The following is a 21,558-nucleotide window of genomic DNA, read 5'->3' as shown; positions in this document are numbered from 1 at the left end:
ATTTAGAGCTTATATTCTGCACGCCCCGAAGCTACTGTGGTCACACAACACACAGCTTGTGAACTTCAGAGGTACTTGAAGACTTGGCATAAGACAAAACAAGACAAAAAACTCTGAAACCCTCGTGCGGCGGGGCAAGGGGCAAGCCTTTAGCGTGTGGCATTTACTAGTTACAGAAAACGGTAACAGTTACTCTGCTTGCATAGCAAATAAAAATATGTGCTTTTTGCATTTTAAAAATGTCACTACTGATAAGGCCTCCATGTGTGTGCTGTGCAGGAAAAGAACAATATACTCGAGATGTGTCTTGTGGAGGGTTCTGATTCCCAGAGCCCAATATGTGTCTGGGGACGTCCAGAGCACATGACCTCCGCCTCGGCCGCCCCTCTTTGGGGCTCCTAAGAATCGCCTGGGACGAGGAAGAGTGACCAGTAGCTCACTCTGTCCTTTCAAGTCTGTGTACCTTGTGAGAAAGCCTTTCCTCACTACCTATCATTCATCAGCGTTGGGGAGATGAGTTTACTCTGCTCTGCACAAAGGTGCAGAGTCCGAGCTACACATGAATGCTGTTTCACACTCATGCCTTTTCTCAATTCCTTTGCTAAGAATTATCAGTCTCCCTCTGATCTTAATGTTTCGTTGGTCCAGTTTTTCCAGGTTATATGAATCTAGGCTTAAAAACACTTGCCCGTGTACTAGGTCAGATCAATTTTGAAGGATCTAAAAAAGTTCCCTGAGGTTTCTTATGGCTAAAATGATTCCCTACACCCAGAGCCGAAACAGATAGAAATGAGCTACTGAGTTCCTTGTCACGAGATCTACTGAAGGTGGAGGAACAGGTGGCAGGGGTCTTGTAGAGAGAATCCAAGAACTGGATAGATAATTGGTTGGGAGACTAGAACGCCTCAGGCTCTAGCCTTTCTCTTAGCAAACGACAGCAGCTGATGAATTAAAGTGGGACAAAAGATCTAAGCTTGCTGCGCTGAATACTGAACTAATAAGAACCTGCTGTAGGAAAAAATAAATAAAATTCAAAAAAAAAAAAAGAAAGGCACAATCCTCTTCACTATGATGCATTGATGAGATTAGTCTAATTTAATCAAGATAACGAACTTTCTGGGGCTTTTTAATTAGGATGGTTTATTAGGGATGCATTAACTGTTAAATGGAACTTATACTCAGCACACAGAATGCTACAACGTTTCCTCGTTTCTAAACAGTTTGTATCACACAATATCTTTTAACAAACGATTTCACACTTTGTACAAAAACCTGGGTCAATTAGAGTATTTCCTCTAAAAGAAAGGCTTTCGAAATTTAGTCATATTCCTTATTCATTTGATGTGTACTAAAGTTTCCATTTTCTTTTGCTGAGGTCCATGTTTTAGCCTTGTTTCATAGACTTTAAACATGTTTGTTAGGAAATCACATGCTCAAATTCAAATCCAACAAGGTGCCATTTAATTTTTCAAAAGTGCATTTGAGAGCTCTGAAGAGACATACAAATGTTTGTCATTTAACTAAAGAATAATTTTCATGAAATTTATTTTGCAAATGTACTTGGATGGTTTTCTGAATATCCTACACTTCCCCCCACCCCCATTTTTTGTCATTCTTATTTTTCCAACACTCTTCTTGGAGAAGAATCACACCACCCAAAAGGAAAGAAAAATCCCAACTTCTGCTTGGGATTCGACCACCAGCAGAGGTGTCTGTATTCTCTGCAGAAGTGTGTGCGTGTGTGTGTGTGCGTGCACGTGTGTGTGTTCACAAGCTCCATCCCCCCCTCAGCATTGCAACCCCCCAGCCTTCCAGCTTCTGTGCAGAGGTTCCCACCTGCCTCTGCCCTGTCATGTGTTGTCCATTCTCAGTGCTGAGGGAAAACAACAAAACTAAAGGAAAACCAGCCCTTTAGGGCATTGCGCAGAATCACTCATCTTTACATTTTCACTTTTGTTCAAAAGTCACTCTCCTGAATACAATGCAAAATGTGTATTTGTGCTCAACATGGGTAATAGGCGGACACTCATCATCACGACCTCTCACTTTTTGAACTGACCCCCCTGCCACTGAGGAGTAGAAATTCCTCCCTCTCGCCGCCCTCTTCTTCCTGTAAAGCTTCATTATGATTTCCAAGTGACTAAGAACTAAAGTATTTAATAGCTCTCAAATTCTGGTAGGATTAGAAAGAGGTTTTTGGCCAGTGACTAAAGAGTTAAACTTAGACATTTAAAGAAAATGTTCAATCTGTTGCCAGGTCGATCGCTGCAAAGTTAAAAGAGTGAGTTTGCCCAACACTCTGGAGCCTAATAACGAAATTGTAACTAATATGCTGAGGAGATGGAACGTTTCTCACACAGCTTTGCACGTGATTTATTGACCCCTGCACAGTAATTCTTCAGCGGTTCATAAGACCAGAATTCACAGATTTATTCCTAACTTCAGGAAAAATTGACCTCACTCTTGAACTCTATGCCTTCTTGCATCAATCTCTGAATTGTAATTAGCTAGGTTAAATCATGATCCCGAGAAGGCCTCTCCCGCACTTCCTGGGGGACAGAATCCGGTTTTCCAAAGTTGGGACTGTAACACTTCATCTTTGGAAAGCCGTTTGTAAGTACATTTATATATTTAGCAAATAACATCATCAGAATGCACACACTTCACGTGAAGGAGGACAGAAAGGGATAGTCAGGAAGTGTTGTTATATGATGCGTGTAGGGTGTGCAGGATTCTTGGGGGGAGGTGGAGGAGGCCAGGGGCAGGAGTTTCCCACTTGGGAGCTGTTTGAGCATCTAAAAGGAAATGATAAAAATATAAGCTAACACTCTTATGCATTGAAAATGACTGTAACTAATATGGGACGAGGAATTGGTGTAACCTTTTAAGAAGAGAATTTGGCAAACACTAGCATTTAGATACCCAGGCATCTGACCCAGTGGTTTCATTTCTGGGAAGTTAGGTTCACACGAGGGCACAGGACACATGAAACGTATGTGTACATAGATGTGTGTTTTAGCATTTTTTAAGTAACAGGAAAACACTCATCTTGCCTCAAATGTCCTTGAGAGAGGACATGGCCGTTCGATTTTGGCATCCCACACAATGCAGACTTTAAAAATCCTGTTAGATGAAGCTGTCAAAAGTGCCTCGTCCAGCCGTGGAGCAGCTAAGCCCGTGCGCCACAACTACTGAGCCCACGTGCCACAACTACTGAAGCCCGTGCGCCTAGAGCCCATGCTCTGCAACAAGAGAAGCTGCCGCAATGAGAAGCCTGCGCACCGCAACGAAGAGTAGCCCCTGCTTGCCGCAACTAGAGAAAGCCCGAGTGCAGCAACGAAGACCCAACACAGCCAAAAATAAATTTTTTTTTTTTTTTTTTTTTAAAGTGCATCGTCCAGTAAAACCATAAGAGTAGAGAAGGGGACTAGACTTCTGGGGGGTCAGACAAGAAACTTGTAGCTTTTCGGTTATACTGAGCAGAGGGACTGAGGCTGAGCAAAGACAGAGGACTTTTCACTTTTCATTGGGGAGCTTCCTGTATGATTATTTTTTAACCAGAAGCAAATATTCCTTATACACATTAAGCTTATTAAAAATGTACAAAAAGGAACCTAAAGAAAAAAAAAAACATGGCACTCTTAGAATATCCAATCTATACAGCATTTTAAAAACTGAAAAGGAAATCTATACTTTTTAGGACAATGATGTCCTGTTAAAGGACCCGCATCATCATTTTGTCAACTTCTTGTGGTCTCCGACCCGTATTCTATTTGTCCCTACCTCGTAAGGTTGTTAGCAGGCTTAAACAAGGTAATGCATGTCTAACCTTTGGTATGAGGCTGGGTGCACTGTACTCGGAAAAGGCTAGTCAGCTGATACAACTTCTGACAAAAGCTAAGGGACCCATCCGTCCTCGGGGGCACAGGAGGCAAATTAAGAAAAGTCTCTGACTCTGGGTGAACACAACTGAATGCACGTCCTCTACGTCAGCTACCTACACCCGGCTTATATCCTAATGTGCGAGAAATATTTGCCTTTATTCTTTATCTGTCTGTGAAACTTCCCACTGCTAGGAGGGCCACTGCGTGCTTTCTAAAAACACGGTCCCAGTAAGAATTAAAGAGACTTGATTAAAGAAAACAAATGTTAGCATATTGTCCTATACACTTAAGTAGACGGTCCTGAGACTGGATCTCGTGATGCAGAGATGCTAAAAAAATTCACAACAGCCAGGGGATTCTCTCCTCTTGCTTCCGAGAGTGGGTGAAAATACCAAGTGCCTCAGAAATGAGCATCTGTGGAATGTGGCACGTCAGGGTTGAATTCTGTTGTGTTTCCTTAACAACCAAGCAATAGTTTACAGGAAAATTCTTGGCTCTGCTGAGTCAATGTCCCAAGAACAGGATGCCTTTTAACCATGGAGTGATGCCTGCAGAGGTCACAGGGACCTGGGTTGGATCGTGAAGATCTAGCTGGGAGGACGCATCAGCTCACCCCGGAGCAAACACAGGCCCGGCTGTGAGGTGCCGAGGCCCTGCTCACACACAGCTTTCCTCCAGGGGGTAGCGTGTGGGCGAGGAGCTGCAAGCACACAGCTAAATAAAGTTTCCAGACAGGGCCACGCGATTGTAGGTACGTTAGGAAGGTAGCTGTGGACTAGTGAGGTTGCTTCCAGCTACAACAGTGCAAATGGCGCTTTTCATCAAGTTTGCGTAGGAAGAGAGGTATCAGCACCTAGAAGGAGCATTTGTGAGGGGACCTTGAAAGCAGATGCTTGATGCAAAAGTATTCACGCCAAGAGATTCTCTATTGATTCTTTTTTTTTTTTTTGGCAGCGCTGTACAGCTTATGGGATCCTAGTTTCCCGACTAGGGATGGAACCCGGGCCACCACAGTGACAGGTGGTGTCCTAACCACTGGACCGCCAGGGAATTCCCCAAGACATTCTCTAATAATTCCCCTCCTTGGATGTATTAGGACTAACTGGCAAATCTCTCACTTTCTAGGCAAACAGAATTTACACCTTGTTTCCTGAGAGCATCCTCTTCTATGAATTTATACCCATCAGGACCAAGAAGCTTTCACTTATGACTTAACAGAGAATTCAAGTCTATCCCTACAGTGCAAGGGCCCATGTCCTCCCTCTCTTCTGCCACAGGGTTCTGATTTTTCTCTCTCAAGCTGTAAAATAGCTGTTTCTAATGAATATGGACAGATCTCAAAACTGAAGCTGCTGTTACTGAACTAGGAGCATTTCTCCAGCAGCCCCTGCAAACCGCTCAGTGTTCTCCTCTGTCTGGAATGTCGGAGGCTCTGGTGGGTGAGAGGAGAAAAGTAGCTTATGGGACTGCCCAGTGAGAAGTGATTCTGGAACTCTCTGGAGCATATTAGCTCTTTGTAGGAAGCAGACAAACCAGAAGAAAGGAGACAGTGCATGTCACATCACCGTTGGAAGCTGCTGCAACCCCAGAGAGCAGTCTGAGTGGACTGAAACGGGGAAGGGAAAAGGCAAAATGCAGCAGCCTTGTTCTAAGCGTAGAGTTCGGGTAAATAAGGAAAATGTGCAATTCAGTTCACGGGAGGGAGTTGTTTCCCAAAGGGGTGCACAGAACAGACTGGTTACGTCCCGCAGGCCTGCGGGGCTTTTTGGCAAGTACTTTTAGGTGCACATACGCCACCCCCCAACCTGTTCAAGAGCCCTCCTCCCACAAGGTTTCTTACTGTTGTTGGAATCTACTGTTTCGATTTGTCTTCCTAGCAGCCTTAAACACATCTTTTTCTGTAAAATTTTAATAATTAGTCCTGCGTTCTGAAGAAAAACGAATGAATAAATATATTCCACTGGAAAACGTGATCCAGAGACTCTCGTCTGCACTGTGGTCAACACAGTCAGCCAGACCTTTCTGAAGAACTTAACTAAGTAACCAAGGAAAGATTTTAATTCTAAGCTTTACCCCTGTTCCAGGACCTCTTATGGCTTTAAAAGGCTACTGCAAAAAAATGCGCAGAAGACCTAAACAGACATTTCTCCAAAGAAGACATACAGATGGCCAAGACACACATGAAAAGATGCTCAACATCACTAATCATTAGAGAAATGCAAATCAAAACTACAATGAGGTATCACCTCACACCAGTCAGAATGGGCATCATCAAAAAGTCTACAAACAGGGCTTCCCTGGTGGCGCAGTGGTTAAGAATCCGCCTGCCAATGCAGGGGACGTGGGTTCGAGCCCTGGTCCGGGAAGATCCCACATGCCGCGGAGCAACTAAGCCCGTGTGCCAAAACTACTGAGCCTACACTCTAGAGCCTGCGAGCCACAACTACTCAGCCCTCGTGCCACAACTACTGAAGCCCGCGCACCTAGAGCCCGTGCTCCACAACAAGAGAAGCCACCGCAATGAGGAGCCGCGCACTGCAACGAAGAGTGGCCCCCGCTCGCCGCAACTAGAGAAAGCCTGCGTGCAGCAACGAAGACCCAACACAGCCAAAATACATAAATAAATAAATTTATTTAAAAAAAAAAAGTCTACAAACAATAAATGCTGGAGAGGGTGTGGAGAGAAGGGAACCCTCTTGCACTGTTGGTGGGAATGTAAATTGATACAGTCACTGTGGAGAACAGTCTGGAGGTTCCTTAAAAAACTAAAAATAGAATTACCATATGACCCAGCAATCCCACTCCTGGGCATATACCCAGAGAAAACCATAATTCAGAAAGACACATGCACCCCAATGTTCACTGCAGCACTAGCTACAATAGCCAAGACATGGAAGCAACCTAAATGTCTATCGACAGAGGAATGGATAAAAAAAATGTGGTATATATATATACAATGGAATACTCCTCAGCCATAAAAAAGAATGAAATAATACCATCTGCAGCAACATGGATGGACCTGGAGATGATCAGACTCAGTGAAGTAAGTCAGAGAGACAAAGACAAATATCATAGGAAATCACTCATATATGGAATCTAATTAAAAATGATACAAACAAACTTATTTACAAAACAGACTCACAGACTTAGAGAACGAACCTACAGTTACAAGGGTGAAAGGGTGGGGGGGAGGGATAGATGGGGAGTTTGGGAATGACATGCACACACTACTATGTTTACAATAGATAACCAACAAGGACCTACTATACAGCACAGGGACCTATATTTAATACTCTGTAATAACTTAAATGGGAAAAGAATTTGAAAAAGAATAGATACATGTGTATGTATAACCAAATCACTTTGCTGTACACCTGAAACAAATACAGTATTGTTAATCAGCTATACTCCAATATAAAAAAATTTTTTTAAATGTCGAAACAAAAAACAAACAAACAAAAAATCTGCTGCTCAATTAACCTGTAAGATATAATTCCAGCTAAAAGGAATTTTCTCCCAGAAGGTCTGAGAAACTGTTTCGATTATGTAATCATCTTGCAAATATTCCTGGTAAGAAGATTAGAGAATTATTTCTCTCACCTCTATGTACTTTCTATATTTCAAAACATTTTTGGGCTTTAAGAATATCTCGAGAGCACACATTTCCTAAAGGGTTAGGAAGAATAATTTTTAGAATGAATGATGTTTTTCAATCACTGTTGAATTTGCACAGCAAATTCATTTATTTTGTAGTATTTTCAGCAATCGGAAAAAATCACTTTGCTATACGCCTGAAACTAATACAACACTGTTAATCAACTGTACTTCAGTATAAAATAAAAATTTTTTAAAAGGTTACTGTAGGGCTTCCCTGGTGGCGCAATGGTTAAGAATCCACCTGCCAATGCAGGGGACATGGGTTCAATCCCTGGTCCGGGAAGATCCCACATGCCGTGGAGCAACTAAGTCCGTGAGCCACAACTACTGAGCCCACGTGCCACAACTACTGAGCCCGCGTGCCTAGAGCCCGTGCTCCACAACGAGAGAAGCCACCGCAATGAGAAGCCCATGCACCACAACAAAGAGTAGCCCCTGCTCGCCGCAACTAGAGAAAGCCCGCACACAGCAACGAAGACCCAACCGCAGCCAAAAATAAATAAATAAATTTATTTAAAAAAAAAAAAGGCTACTGCAATGTTCATTTCCTTTTATATCTGATGATCAGCGGAGCACCTCTGAGCTGGCTGAAGAAAGGAGGGTCCTCAAGAAAGAAGTGACACCACACATTCTTGAGTGGTGGGCTTTCCAGTTTTTTCTTTCCCACACTATTTTTGCTATGTACATTGAGAAGCAGACTATGTTTTCATAATATTTTATGCGTAAGTATTCTTTTATGTGCTCTTAACCTAAATACCTTCAATTTTTTTTTTTAGTAGTTTTGAGGAATGAGACCCTATCACATTTATACCATTATGTGCAGAAGTTATCTGTAGTTTTACAATAAATTGTACTGTTACCAGAAAAGTATAAATACACGTTACATGTCACGGAGTGCTATATTCTCGAATGATGAGACTCACACACACATTATCCTCACCTCCTGAGACTTTGTAATGTAAGCCTCATGGCTAAGACACTATTGATTTTGTGGCTGTTTCTAGAATCACTGCTTGGAACTCTGGACATTAATCTTATGCCACTGATATCAAGGGGAGAGCAGAGGCCTTCAGCACCATGGTGGCAGAGGGCCAGGTCTGGATTCATCCTTGGAAGGCCATGTCCACCATTTCACAAGGGATGCCTGGACCCCCCTCTAAGTAGATCTCGTCATGGGGTCAGGACGGTTCCGGAGAGAGGAATGTTCCAGGGGTGGGTGGTAAAGGTCTGTGTAGGGGCCGATGGGCCGCTGTCTCTGTCACGCTCATCGAGGCCCGGGCACCACACCTGCTGAGTCCTGCGCGGAGGTGGACAGCAGTGGCCCCCCTGGCACCAAAGGGCTCACGGTCAGGGCTCTGGCTCAGGCCCACCCCCCAGCTCTCTGCAGGGAGCCCCGGGCTACGCAGGCCTGGCGTCTGGCCTAGGACCCCGGCCTCCCCATCCTCTGTCGTCTACATGGACGAGCCAGGAAGAGGGCATGGATGGCCGGGGTCTGCTGAGGTGAAGCCACACGCCCTGTCCCTGGAGCGCAGCCCAGACACCCCTCTGTTCCCTGGTGATGGACTTGCCTGTCCCGTGTCCTCTTAGGACAGCAAGTAACAGCCGGTGCTCGATGTCCTTGTGGGGTCACCTCCTAGTTCATAATTCCTTGTCTTTGCTTAGCGCCATTTTCCTCCCCCAAGAGCTGACTGTCAGGGTTTCCCAAGTGTTACCCCGCCTGGGCGGGGCGGGGGACGGCGCTAACGGGCCCGTGGTCAGCACCCGCCCTCCCCGGCCCGGGGAGCTGCCCCGTCCACACCGAGAGAATCTGCTTCTCGGCTTCTCTGCATAGCTCACCACGACCTGTTCTTTTGCAAGGCTTCCAAGAGGCCACAAAGATAACAGATGATGATGATTAGTGACAATAATGGCCCCTCGCACTTCAGGAGCGTTCACCCTGCCAGGCGTTCTCTAAGTGTTTATCCCACGTAACTAACGAGGCTCTCCCGAACACCAGGAGAGAAGGACGACCGTCAGGCCCATTTTAAAGAAGAGGAAACTGAGGCCCAGGGGTTTGTTTCCGCGCCCCCATCACACAGGGAGTGGCTGAGCGGGGATTTCACCCCCATCGGTTTGCTGAAAGGGATCAAACACTTGACCACTGGTCCACACTGCCCCTCCCCCATGAGCCAGGCTGTGGATGGTACAGCTCAGGACACAGACTCCATACTGTGTCTGTACGTTAAGCTCAACTTACTGATGCAGAGACCAGGGCGGGGGCTGAGAGGAGGGACGCAGGGGACAGTGAAAGGGCAGGGCTGACCATGAGTCCGGGGCTGTGCTGTCCCCTCGCTCCCTCTCTGCAGGGACAGCCAGAGGCGCGTGCGACTGCCCCCACTTCATGGCCCAGGGCACCTCGGGGCCCCGAGGCTCGGGAATCTGAGTAGTGATGTTTGGTGGGACAGTCCCCAGGAGAGCTGAAATCTGCCCACTTCCAGTGCATATGCTACTTTCCTGAATCTGCGGGTGACACTCCTCATCGAGTGGAAGGAAATACTACCTCTGAGACAAAGGTGAGCTCTGGAGGAGACGGAGGGTGACCATAAGCGAGGGCATCCAGCACCAGAGTCACATCAGGACTCGCGCTGCTGCGTCCCGTCCTGCACCAGCAACGGCTTTTCTCTAGCCCTTCTCATGCACCATGGCCAAACAGAGGACAAGTCACCCCCATGGCCACAGAGGCCGTGCTGGGTGATGGGAGCCGAGAGGAGGCGACGCACCAGGAAAGCAGGGACCCCAGAGCCTACTTGATTTGTTCGTGGAGAGGATTCGAGGACGCCCCTGTCTAAACACCGGCACAGACTCAGCGCTCCACCAAGGCTTAAAGGACGCCGACATCCAAAGAGCTCCTGGCTGCCACCTGAAGCAAATGGCAGTCATCACGTAACCACTGCCCTCTCTGGAGGCTCCGAGTGCTTTTGAAAGCAGAATGGCCTCAGACAGTGAGTTCTGTGTCAGGCGAGAACCCCGGCTCTGTCCTTCCCTCCAGGAACTCAGGCAAGTTCTGAGCTTCGGTCCCTCATCTCCAAATTGGGGATAACAACAGTACCTCTGTCACGGGAGTATGAGACTGAGGGAGAAAACGCACGTACAGAGGCTGCCAATCAGACCTTAGTGAAGTCTGCTGTCACGAAGGTGAAGATCTTCAGGAGAAACTCCAATGGAAACTCTGCTTCCCCTCCCGGTCTCCATGAGATCACCCCATCTGCACACGGGCCTTCCCCTGAGCTGCCACTCTGCTCCCTCCGACTCCTAACCAGTCTGCTTTCTTAAACGTGCTCATTCGTGGAGGGAAACTTTGCTTTTACAGCAGATAGAGTTTCAAAGTGCCCTGGCAGGGCGCGCCGGGTGCCTTGATGCCTGGCTCAGGAGATCCCCACGTTGTAATAATAACCAGCACGTGTGCACCGGAAACCGGACCCGGCCTGCTGTGCACACGCCTTAGGATACACAGAGCAACGGCTTGAACAGGAACGCTCTGGCCAGTGTGCCACGATCACCGCTAACACCACAAACGCCAGTTTCTGGGTTGCAAGTTCCTGGTAGCTTATCAAAACCAAAAGAAAGAAAGAAAAAAAAAAAGAACCCAAATTGTTTCCTGTGCATCATCCTCAAGTCAGACAATCTGGGTAGGAACTCTACCCAAAAGCAATACTTTCCCTGTGGTTAGCAAACCAGACTGCGTTTCCTTTTTAGTTTAATTTGACCTAATTAAGGATAGGACGGCGAACTCTGCCATAATGCTCTGAGATCCTTTAACAAGTAATCTTCTGTAGCTAGCCAAGTCATAGCATAAAAGGGAACTGCTTATTTCAGCAAAACTTCAGCTTTCACATACGGATAATATTCCAAGGCTCTAAGGCAGGGCTCCACCAAGTTCCAAACACCCCTCTCCCTGCAGCCCCCAAATACTTTGCTGTCTCCTCAACGAGCTCTCACATCTGCTCACGATAAGGCAACATACACACCTGACAATCACTCAGGAGGCTTATGTTTGGAAATTTCCCTTCTGGGTATCACAAGATAGCCGGGACCAAAGTGCGGGGTATGGGGGGAGGGGGAATGGTATCTTCGCATTGCACCCTTGATTGTCAAAGCATCTTATTATTTCCTGTGTCACTATCACAATCTGGATGTTTCTTAAGAAGCGCCGGAAGAGTCAGCCTGTTGTGCAGGAACAGGAGTACGAAAGGGACAGCGTGTGGAACACGCCGCCCCCCAAGCCTGGGGGGCCACTGGGTCCCACAGAAACGGTCAGCCAAGCTATGAATCTGCTTTGACCCCAGAAACTCTTTTCTTCAAGGCTGCACTTCCTCAGTTAAACAAGCATAAAAGGGGCTTCCCTGGTGGCGCAGTGGTTAAGAATCCACCTGCCAATGCAGGGGACACAGGTTCGAGCCCTGGTCCGGGAAGATCCCACATGCCGCGGAGCAACTAAGCCCGTGAGCCACAACTATTGAGCCTGCACTCTAGAGCCCACGGGCCACAACTACTGAGCCCATGTGCCACAACTACTGAGCCTGTGCTCTAGAGCCTGCGAGCCACAACTACTGAGCCTGTGAGCCACAAGTGCTGAGTCTGTGCTCTAGAGCCCGTGCTCCGCAACAAGAGAAGCCGCCGCAGTGAGAAGCCCATGCACCGCAACGAAGAGTAGCCTCCGCTCACCGCAACTAGAAGAAGCCCACGTGCAGCGACGAAGACCCAACGCAGCCAAAAATAAAATAAATAAATTTATTAAAAAACCACGCATACAAGAATTTAGGCAGGAATCTCGCAGATTTGGTGAACCCGCAAGCCTTCAGTGACTCATAGGTGGCAGGGCCAGCACTTGTAATCCAGTGAGCAGAGAATCTCCAAGGGCCCTGAGATGGGGAAACGGGCCCCAGCTGTACCACCTGGACGTGCTTCTTACCCGTGAAGGGCCATAGACGCACATCACGGAAAGGAGCCAGCGCAGTGCCTGGCGTGCGGTGGGTGCCTGATGGATGCCAGCGCACTGCCTGGTCACGTGCTGGTCCACTGGAGTCACCAGGTTTTCAGAGAACAAGGGGCTGTGAGCTTTCTGAGTGGCAGGACTGCAGGACCCAGGATGTCTCTTTTGAGGGAGTTGGCTGGGACCTTTCCCTCAGAGAGGTCTGTAAGTGATGTCCTGCTGGGGTGCACGGGACTGGCGGGTCCCCAGAGGAACCTGCTGGAGGGAGAGTCATCAGATGCCCTCTCCTGACCTAGAGTCCAGGTCAGCCACGTGGCTCCATCTGGAAAGGCTTCCAGGAGATTGGTTTTCTGACCTGGAGCTGTAGAGACGGACAGAATCCGGGGCCAGAGCTTCCCCAAGAGCTGAGTGGGGATCCGAGGCAGGGTCCTCGAGACAGGAGTCCAACAAGCAAAGTGAAGGGGCAAACGCAGGATGGAGCCAGGGCTGGGCGGCTGGTCTGGAAGCCGCAGTCACGGTCCAGGGGGCAGGGCGCCTGGATGAGGGGACGCCCGCGGCCGGTTTTTGTGTGCCCGCTTTGTCGTAGGGCAGAGGCGGACGTCCGTATTTAAAGAGTCTATTCTAGAAAGTATAGTTTAAATTCGGAGAGTTTCTTCAAGTCTGGTCTGCCGACACCTCGGGAGCCTCGGGGGTGCTCGTGCAAATGCAGATTCCAAGGCTTCCCTCGGGCTTCACGGATCAACGTGATTTGGAACCAGGGCCTTGGAATCTGTATTTCTGGCGAGCAACCCCACGGCCCACGGATGGGATTTTAGGAATTCTAAGGTTTTAAACCATTGATGTATAAAGCAGGAAGCTCGAGTTCTAAGCATGGCTGTGTGACCTTGGAAGTCACTGGACCTCACGGAGCCTTAGTTCTTCATCTGTAAAGTGGGGACAATGCGTTTCTTCCCAAGGGTTGTTTTAGCGGATGGATATCAAAGTGCAATCTATCAATGAGAAGGCGTGTAATTATCGTGTTTCTGAGCCCAAGCGAAATCTTGGAGACTCCCAGCCCTGGAGCTAAGACAGCTCTGGGTTTCGGTCGCCCGTCTCTGAATGGACCACGGGGACAGCCCTTGGCTACAGGTCTCCTGTAGGCTCTCCAACAGGCTCTTACCTCATCCAGCACTTTCCCCTCTGGCCGATGGTCGGTTTGAGGGCCCCGTGTTGGGAGACGGATCCACGCTTTCAAATCCTGGAGTCACCAGGGAGAAGTGCTTTGAGGGGCTGGCAGTCTCGGGGGTCTGCTCCCACGTGGGTGAATTCCAGGGACGTTGAATGTGCTAAGCTCTTTGGGACAGTAGCCGGGGTTAAGCATTAAGAAGCGGAAGGGCAGGATTAGAGTCCCAGATGAGCTGATGAATCGGAGACATGGTGAGGAACATAGGAAAAAACAGCTCAATAGGAAAAACTCTGGCTGATCCATGGGGGAAATGATTATTATCACAAACACGGGCTGAGCCATGTCCAGCCAAATGAGGGTAATAGGCTCAAAACGATCCAGCGAGGCCCGGCTGGCACTTACAGTGAGAGGTGGCCGCACCCCCACAGCCCAGGTGGAAGCAGCATCAGGTCACGGTCAGTTTATCACACCTGTGTGACGCCTCCATCCAGCTCTGGGCTTCACAGTTCGAGAGGCATGGAGCGTTGGACACAGTTCAACAAACAGAAAGAAAGATGATGCAATTGTTGGAGAGCAGAACTCAGAAAAAGCAGAGAGCTCTGGTATTACTTAACCCAGAGGTAGAGAGCTGAGGGGAGACCTAAGTCTCTGGTCCCTGAAGGAGAGCCCAGAGTGACTGGTGCTCTTCACATCCTGTTGAGGCGAGCTTGGCAGGAGGGTGTATGTTAAGGAAAAGAAAACAACGTCTGTCCTGTATGTTCAGAGTCTGCACAGGCTCTTGTGGCAGAGGAAAGACAGCTGCCCAACACCGGCCCAGGGGTCCCACCAGCCTGGGCAGGTGGAGGTGATGAAACGTCGATTCAAACCATCTTGAGAACTGTAAGGGAAGACAGTACCAAGTGGATTTGGAATCAGCCCCAGCTCTGGCCCAGAGCTGTGATTTGGGACAAGCAGTTAACCTCTCTGGGCCTCAGTTTCCACATCTGTAAAGTAAAGGTCATGGTCCAGATGGCCTGCCGGGTCCCCCTCAGCCCCCAAAATTCACCCTCTGTGGGTTCAGGGGGAACACGTAGGCTGTACTTAGCGCGTTACATGTTTCCTTCCAAGGAAGCAAGGACAGGACCCGTGCAGTGGGAGAGGGGGCCTGACCTGGGCCAGACAGTGAGCTGCGTGGCCCTGCAGGGGGCCATGTGCTTCTGGGGGGCAGGCGGAGAAGGGGGGGCAGGCCCGAGTGGAATGGATCACGGGGGGGCCAAGGAGCCAGCTCAGACTGAGGAGGGGGCAGGGCGGGCTGTGGTCAGGGCAGCTGATGGAGAGGGGGACCCAGCAAAGCCCGGGCATCCCACGCAGACGTCGCAGCTGGCGAGCCCACTCCAGGGGCTGCAGGAGGCCAGCTGCAGCCTGAAAGCAAGAGGACGGGTCTGCTCGGTAGGAAAGGCCCCGGTTCTTTGCACAGTTCTAGGCCAGCGGGGTCTCTGTTTTGTCCCTGCTACTTATTAGCCTGTGATCCTAGGCAAGATGCTCATTCTTGTTGGAACATCATTTCCACATAATAAAATGGGGGTAACAGAGCCACTCCATGCTATTTTTGTGAGGATGAAACATGACTATGTGCCTGACACCTAGCAAGTACGGAAGAACTACTGTCGTTCTGATGTGGGCCTGGGGATGGAACTGGGGCAGAAGAGGAAGAAACCTCGGTGACTCGTGGCTTACAGAAAAGGCCTGAGCCTGGGCTGCTTTCAGAGGGGGCTCCCCAGTGCTCCTCCCTCTGACCCTCAGGAGCGTTACACGTCGAGGGGGCAATCTTTACTCCCCCGCTTCCGGGAGGAGACGCCGAGCAGGACAGCTGGCGCCTTACGGAGATCAGTTAGCGAGCTGCCGAGCTGTGGCACTCACTCAGCCACCCGGCGCCACAGGTCCTCCTTTTTTCCTAGCCTCTATTTCACGGGAGAGAAACAAGGAGAATATGCGAGACAGATTCGTGTTTTCAAATGACAACCAAGTGAGCTGAATAACTTGGAATGTGAGACTGAACTGGTCACTCGTCTGAAGGCTGACCCTGACCCTGACCCTGACCCTTACCTTGGAAGGCGGCCAGAGCCTCTACCTGGAGCTGGGAGGCGGGGACACGGTGGGGCTCACACCGGGCAGGTCTCAGGCACAAGCCTGTCCTCCCAGCCCCCTCTGCCCCCAAGCAAAGGGAGGACGAGAGCGGCCCAACTTTCCGTCCGTCACACTCACTGGATGACGAGGACTCTTCTGTTGCGCCTTTAAATGGAACCGCGGTGGCTTCTCTTGTTGCGGAGCACGGGCTCTGGGCGCGCGGGCTTCCGTAGTTGTGGCACGTGGGCTCAGTAGTTGTGGCTCGCGGGCTCTAGAGCGCAGGCTCAGTAGTTGTGGCGCATAGGCTTAGCTGCTCCGCGGCATGTGGGATCTTCCCAGACCAGGGCTCGAACCCGTGTCCCCTGCATTGGCAGGCGGATTCTCAACCACTGCGCCACCAGGGAAGCCCCTGGATGAAGAGGACTCTTCTGTCGTGTCTTCAAATGGGACCACGACCCCTGAGGCGCAGTCATGGCTCTCTCCGGGAGCCCATAATGAGCTTGAAGGCTGTCCCTGAGTCACTCTGCTCTTTTTCCCTCTTGGCGAGGTGACCACCTCTGACCTCTCCCCACCGAATTCCCTTCCAGGCACAAAGCATGTCAGCGACTCTCCTGTCCTGCTTTACAGGCGGATCCCAGGACAGGACACTCCCGTCTGCTGAGGGAAGATGCACAGCTTCCGGGCCTCGACAGTAGGCCGCAGTCCCTCTTTCTCCTTTCTCTCCCCAGAATGCACTCTCACACTCTCCTGCTCTGGGAATGTTAAAAAAAAAATAAAGCGGGGGTGGGGAGGGTGACATTTTCTTTTCAGAATAGTTTAGACAGAGTCCTGCTGGAAGCAAGGAATATGACTAAACGATTTCTTAGAGTCTCTTCCAGCCAGTGATTCATCAGACATAGAATTTTCAGCTGGAATGGACCATTATATTCTGGGCCAAATGTCTCATTTTTGCAAACAAGGAGAGTGAGGTCCGTGGAGGTTAAGGATCATGGGGGCCACTTTCTGCCATGGAAAGAACATGGGATTTGAAATTAGAAGCTCCGTGTCTGAGGCCAGACTCAACTGGCCATGTACTGTGTCACCTGGAGCAGGGAAAACAGGACACCCCTACTCTCCCTCCTTCCGAGCCTTGTCCTAACTATCGGATGACAGCACATCCATGAAGGACACGAGAAAATGTTCTAAAGGGCTTTATCAATACGCTGCAAGGTGAAGTGGCTTGTTCAGGGTCACCCTGTGGTAGAACCAGTATTGTTCAATTCCCATCACACAATGCTGCCTTCTTGACGTTTTGCCAATTCTCTCATTAGGAGATTTTCTCATAAACCACACTAATTTGATCTCCACATGCTTTCTTTTAAACCCCTGGGTACACAGACTCAAACTGTGGGAATCCAGACTGGCTTGGATGGACCACAGGCTTCCGCTATCTCACGGTCACGGCCCTCAGACCTCGGGCTGAGAGCTGCCGAGGGACCGGGCACGTCCACAGGCGAGCTTTCCCCAGGCCTCTCTAACTGGTTTCATGGCCCCAGATTGGATGCTGGAGATGGCTATTTGGTAGCTCTTAGTGGACTATTAAGCTACAGCTTGAACGCTGGAATAGGATGAGGGTGGTGAAGTGATAACAGAGCCTCCAAGTTCACGCTGGACAGAGATTTGGGAACTCATTCAGCCGTAAAAGGTGGTTGACTTGCCAGTTTGTGGCCGGCCACAGAGAGGCAGAAGATGGCAGCCGAGTCTCAGCGGTGACGTGTGGACCACGAAGGGCTCCGAGCCCTGCCATCACTGCTGGTGCCTTGAAAAGGTCGACCATGCTCCTCTAACCCGTCGCTGACCACAGGGCGTGGTGAGCTCTCAGGAGGTGGGCCAGCACCCCCCTCGCAATCAGCAGGAGACGCACACATCCTGCAGCTGCTGACAGGCTAGCCCTCCGGTCCCTGGGCGCTGCCCGGACCTGCCCCTTTCCTAACTGACGCCTCCCTACACTTGACACGGGGGTGCGCCCCTTCACACTGGAGACAGCTGAGCCTCTTCTCCAACAACAGTCTTTGGCCCTTGAAGAGCACAGCAGACAAGTCCCATTTTCCCTGTTTTCTAAAGCATGAAGAATGTTTCAAATTTCAGGAATAATGCTGAGGTCAAGCCTACAAGAAATAGAGAGTATAGCTCTTTTTGCTCTAAGCAATAAAAAAGCAAAAATGGGGAAAATCCCGTGAGCCAGTTCGGCCAACAATTTCCACGTTAAATAAAAAGTGCAAGTTGGAGCCATGTGGTCTCAATAAAGTAGTAAAATATATTTTCTTTACCCTACACTTCATGTGCCTATAACCTTCCTTTTAAATCATCTCCAACCAGCCCCAAATCACCCCGACCGCAAATCATGTGGTGGCTTTGGTCTCCAGGCAGTGGAATGTGCTGGAGTGGACCAGCCGCTACCCGGGGCGCCCAGGGGGAGCCCCCCAAACCCGCAAGGCTGAGTGCGCGCATGACATCAGAGCTCAGCCATCCAGGAAAGAGCTGCGAGGGCCGCAAACCACAGCAGGCAGATAAAGCCGGGAACGGCCTTTCTTAGGAAAACATTCGCCAATACCACAGGCAGCTGGCAGAGGTATGTTTTAATTACATTCACAGAAAGCCACTGTATCCTCAGCCCCACGGGCTTGGAGCTGACCAGCCACCGGGGAGCTCACCGGAGCCCGGCTGGGGAACGGGAAAGCCAGCAGAGCTGTGGGTTGGTCACCGCAACTCCCGGTCTGTGTCACGCCTTGATTTGCCCCAGCTGTGGAACCGCTGGATAGGCTTTGAAAGGGTTTCCAAGTGAACCAGACCTCAGGAGTAACCTATCCTTCACTTTATAGCTGGAGATTAAGAGCAGCCCAAGGTGTGAGACGCCAATTATGCAGTTCATGATTAATTGAAGAGACGCCCAGCTTGTCCTGGGCATAAACAAAGCTGCAGCGACTGCCATGTGCCAGCCCATCAGAGGGCCCAGTGTTGTATTTTGCAAGTACCATTGGAGCTTTTGCTTATTTATTTTTTTTAAGGAACCATTTAAAGAATTAAGTATACAGACTTTGAAGGGCTGGTAAACGTATTGGGTGTGCCTTTGGGCACCTCAGAGGAACAAAGTTCAACAGGCATTGGTAAAGCATGATGAAAGCTCAAGGGGAAAAAAAGGTCCAAGTATAAATGCTCTTTTAAAGAGTACTTAACCATCATCTTACAATAATTGCTAAAGTTGGAGTTTGAAAAGAGACTCTGCAGAAATCTATTATGAGACAAGAAGGATATGCCTGAAAAGTTCCGTTGGCTTTTCTAATTTTAGCCCCAGAGAGCAATGGTTGCTGCTAATTCTGGTTTGTGATTTCATCTAAGTGAAGGGAAATTTTCAATAGTAAGAAGGAAAAAAAGGCCCAGCAAAAGCACACAACAAACAACAAATGAAAACACTGCTGATCAAAGCAGGTCTCCTCCCTAAAGGGACAGTGAAAAATTACACAGCCGTTAGCCGTGCTAATGTCTAGTGCCTACAGTCTTTTCAGAAACATGCTATTTTACAGCCTGGTACCTATCTGGCAATAATCTTCACCAGACGCCCAAGGATAACTGTCCATTTCAGGAGGGGGGAGGGGAGGGCCCAAATGCGCGCTCATAATATCTTAATGAAACCTCTAAATGGCGGGAGAAAATGCAAGGCTCTTGGATTACTGAAAATAACCTGTTTGCCATTGTGTGGGCAATGAGGAGCTAGCACCTGCGTTTGGAAATCGCTGGGTTCATGAGATTTCCCACAGATTTATCAGCAGCAGAAATAAACAAGCACCCACTGAGCTCCACCTGCAAGTGTGAGAAGGGCCATGGAAAGTCTTTTCATCACGTGGAGAGAAATTCAACGTAACCTACCAGGATGTTAAACGGCATTGCAGAACCCTGATGATTCTCTTCTTCATCAGGCAGTTGAAAACAAGCTCCAGCCCCCTCCTCAGGTGGTCCTCCCCCCTGGCCTTCCCACACACCACATCACCGCTCTCCTGCCTGTCAGGAGAGCGGTGACTTCAATACCCCTGAGAGCCCAGGTGTCAGGGTTTTTACGCTCCTAGTGCAGGGAGATTGGGGGAATTCTCTCCTTCAAACTCATGCTGGTTACCTCTGGCTTAGCTAATTTGAAGAATTCACCAACACTGAGTACTTATAAAACAGCGACAGTAACGCTTTCCATGAAAACTGTCAGATTTTCAGCTTAGTCTTTCCACGGTAGACGAGTCATCAGGAATGCATTCTTCCCCATTGTGTCCTGCCCGCCACTTGTTCCCTGAGACCACAGCCAACTGAACGCTAACCAAGACGGGGACGCCGTCCAAGGGGCTTCCAGGGGAACAGGAGGACGAACGTCCATCATCTGACTTTGTTAGACAAAGGACTGCAGTCGGGTGAAACCCAAGAAAACAAGCAAACAAACAACTTTCAGGCAGCCGAAGGGCACCAACTGTGAAGGCGCCCAGATTTCTCGCGGGAAACATCACCAAACATCCGGTGAAGTGTAGCCAGCTGAAGCTCATTCAGCGGCTGAGCAGCAGTTAGGCTGTCAGAGATCGCTCGCCCTGGGAAAGCTTCCTTCGACTTCAACCAGGGATGGAGCAGATTGCAAAGAAATCCGGCTACAAACAAACCCGGTGCAAACCGCTCCAGGCATGTAAACGCTTGCAAGAGTCTCTGTCAAAGTGTCACTTTTTAAATGGAAAAAAGGGGGAGAGGTTCGGCCTCTTGCCTCTCTCCCCTCCCCCACCCCAGCTCTAACCGCAGGGAAGTCTCGGGAGCGGGACCCCCTTCCCCGACCCCCGCGAGCGGACGGACAGGGGAGGAGAGCCGGGGACCGCCTCGGGCCCCCGCCGAGAGCGCGCACGGCTCCGGGCACGCGCGGACCTGCCGGGAAGGCGGCACCTGGCCCCCCGCGCCCACTCACCAGCCCTCGGAGAACACCTTCGGCCCCTGAGCCAGCTCGTCTCGGGTCTCTCAGCGCCTTCCCGGCTCGCAGAGCCCGACCTCTGAATCCGGTCTCGCTGGCGGAGCGCCGCGCACAAAACGAGCCCGCAGCTCGCGACCAGGAGCCCGGCGCGCGGGCGGCGGGAAGACGTCTTGGCGTCGTCGGCCTGGCGGCCTCGGGCGGAGGGGGCCGGCGTGCTGGGGAGGGGCGGGGGCGGGGGTGTGTCCTGGGGCTACTGGGGAGGGGGCGGGGTTGTGTCCTGGGGGCTGCTGGGGAGGGGGCGGGGTTGTGTCCTGGGGGCTGCTGGGGAGGGGGGAGGGGGCGGGGTTGTGTCCTGGGGGCTGCTGGGGAGGGGGGAGGGGGCGGGGTTGTGTCCTGGGGGCTGCTGGGGAGGGGGCGGGGTTGTGTCCTGGGGGCTGCTGGGGAGGGGGGAGGGGGCGGGGTTGTGTCCTGGGGGCTGCTGGGGAGGGGGGCGGGGTTGTGTCCTGGGGGCTGCTGGGGAGGGGGCGAGGTTGTGTCCTGGGGGCTGCTGGGGAGGGGGGAGGGGGTGTGTCCTGAGGCTGCTGGGGAGGGGGCGGGGGTGTGTCCTGAGGCTGCTGGGGAGGGGGCGGGGTTGTGTCCTGGGGGCTGCTGGGGAGGGGGAGGGGGTGTGTCCTGGGGGCTGCTGGGGAGGGGGCGGGGGTGTGTCCTGGGGGCTGCTGGGGAGGGGGAGGGGGTGTGTCCTGGGGGCTGCTGGGGAGGGGGGAGGGGGTGTGTCCTGAGGGCTGCTGGGGAGAGGGGAGGGGGG

At 50.5% G+C, this 21,558-nt stretch overlaps 1 protein-coding gene across 5 annotated transcripts in view; it reads right to left on the bottom strand.

Annotated features, from left to right (window-relative positions):
- The window catches only part of PALLD (palladin, cytoskeletal associated protein), a gene marked incomplete at its 5' end in the record, with an annotated part of 365,468 nt that overhangs the window by 236,240 nt on the left and 107,670 nt on the right, over nucleotides 1–21,558 (bottom strand). Inside the window, one exon of one of the 5 annotated variants that reach the window (XM_082402088.1) lies at nucleotides 20,751–20,910. The exons of 3 other annotated variants lie outside the window; for them this stretch is intronic. Coding sequence is in view for 1 of the 2 variants with exons in the window: in XM_082402087.1 (XP_082258213.1) it covers nucleotides 12,493–12,506 (14 nt within the window). Of the gene's footprint in view, nucleotides 1–12,492; nucleotides 12,522–20,750; nucleotides 20,911–21,558 lie in introns of those variants that run through there. One more of the 5 variants, XM_082402087.1, reaches the window with a different exon arrangement.

The sequence above is a fragment of the Balaenoptera borealis genome (genome assembly GCF_965194805.1).
Source record: "Balaenoptera borealis genome assembly, chromosome: 8".
NCBI classification, from domain to species: Eukaryota; Metazoa; Chordata; class Mammalia; order Artiodactyla; family Balaenopteridae; genus Balaenoptera; species Balaenoptera borealis.
The sequence above is the reverse complement of the archived record's forward strand: the minus strand, read 5'-3'. Positions and strand labels throughout refer to the sequence as shown.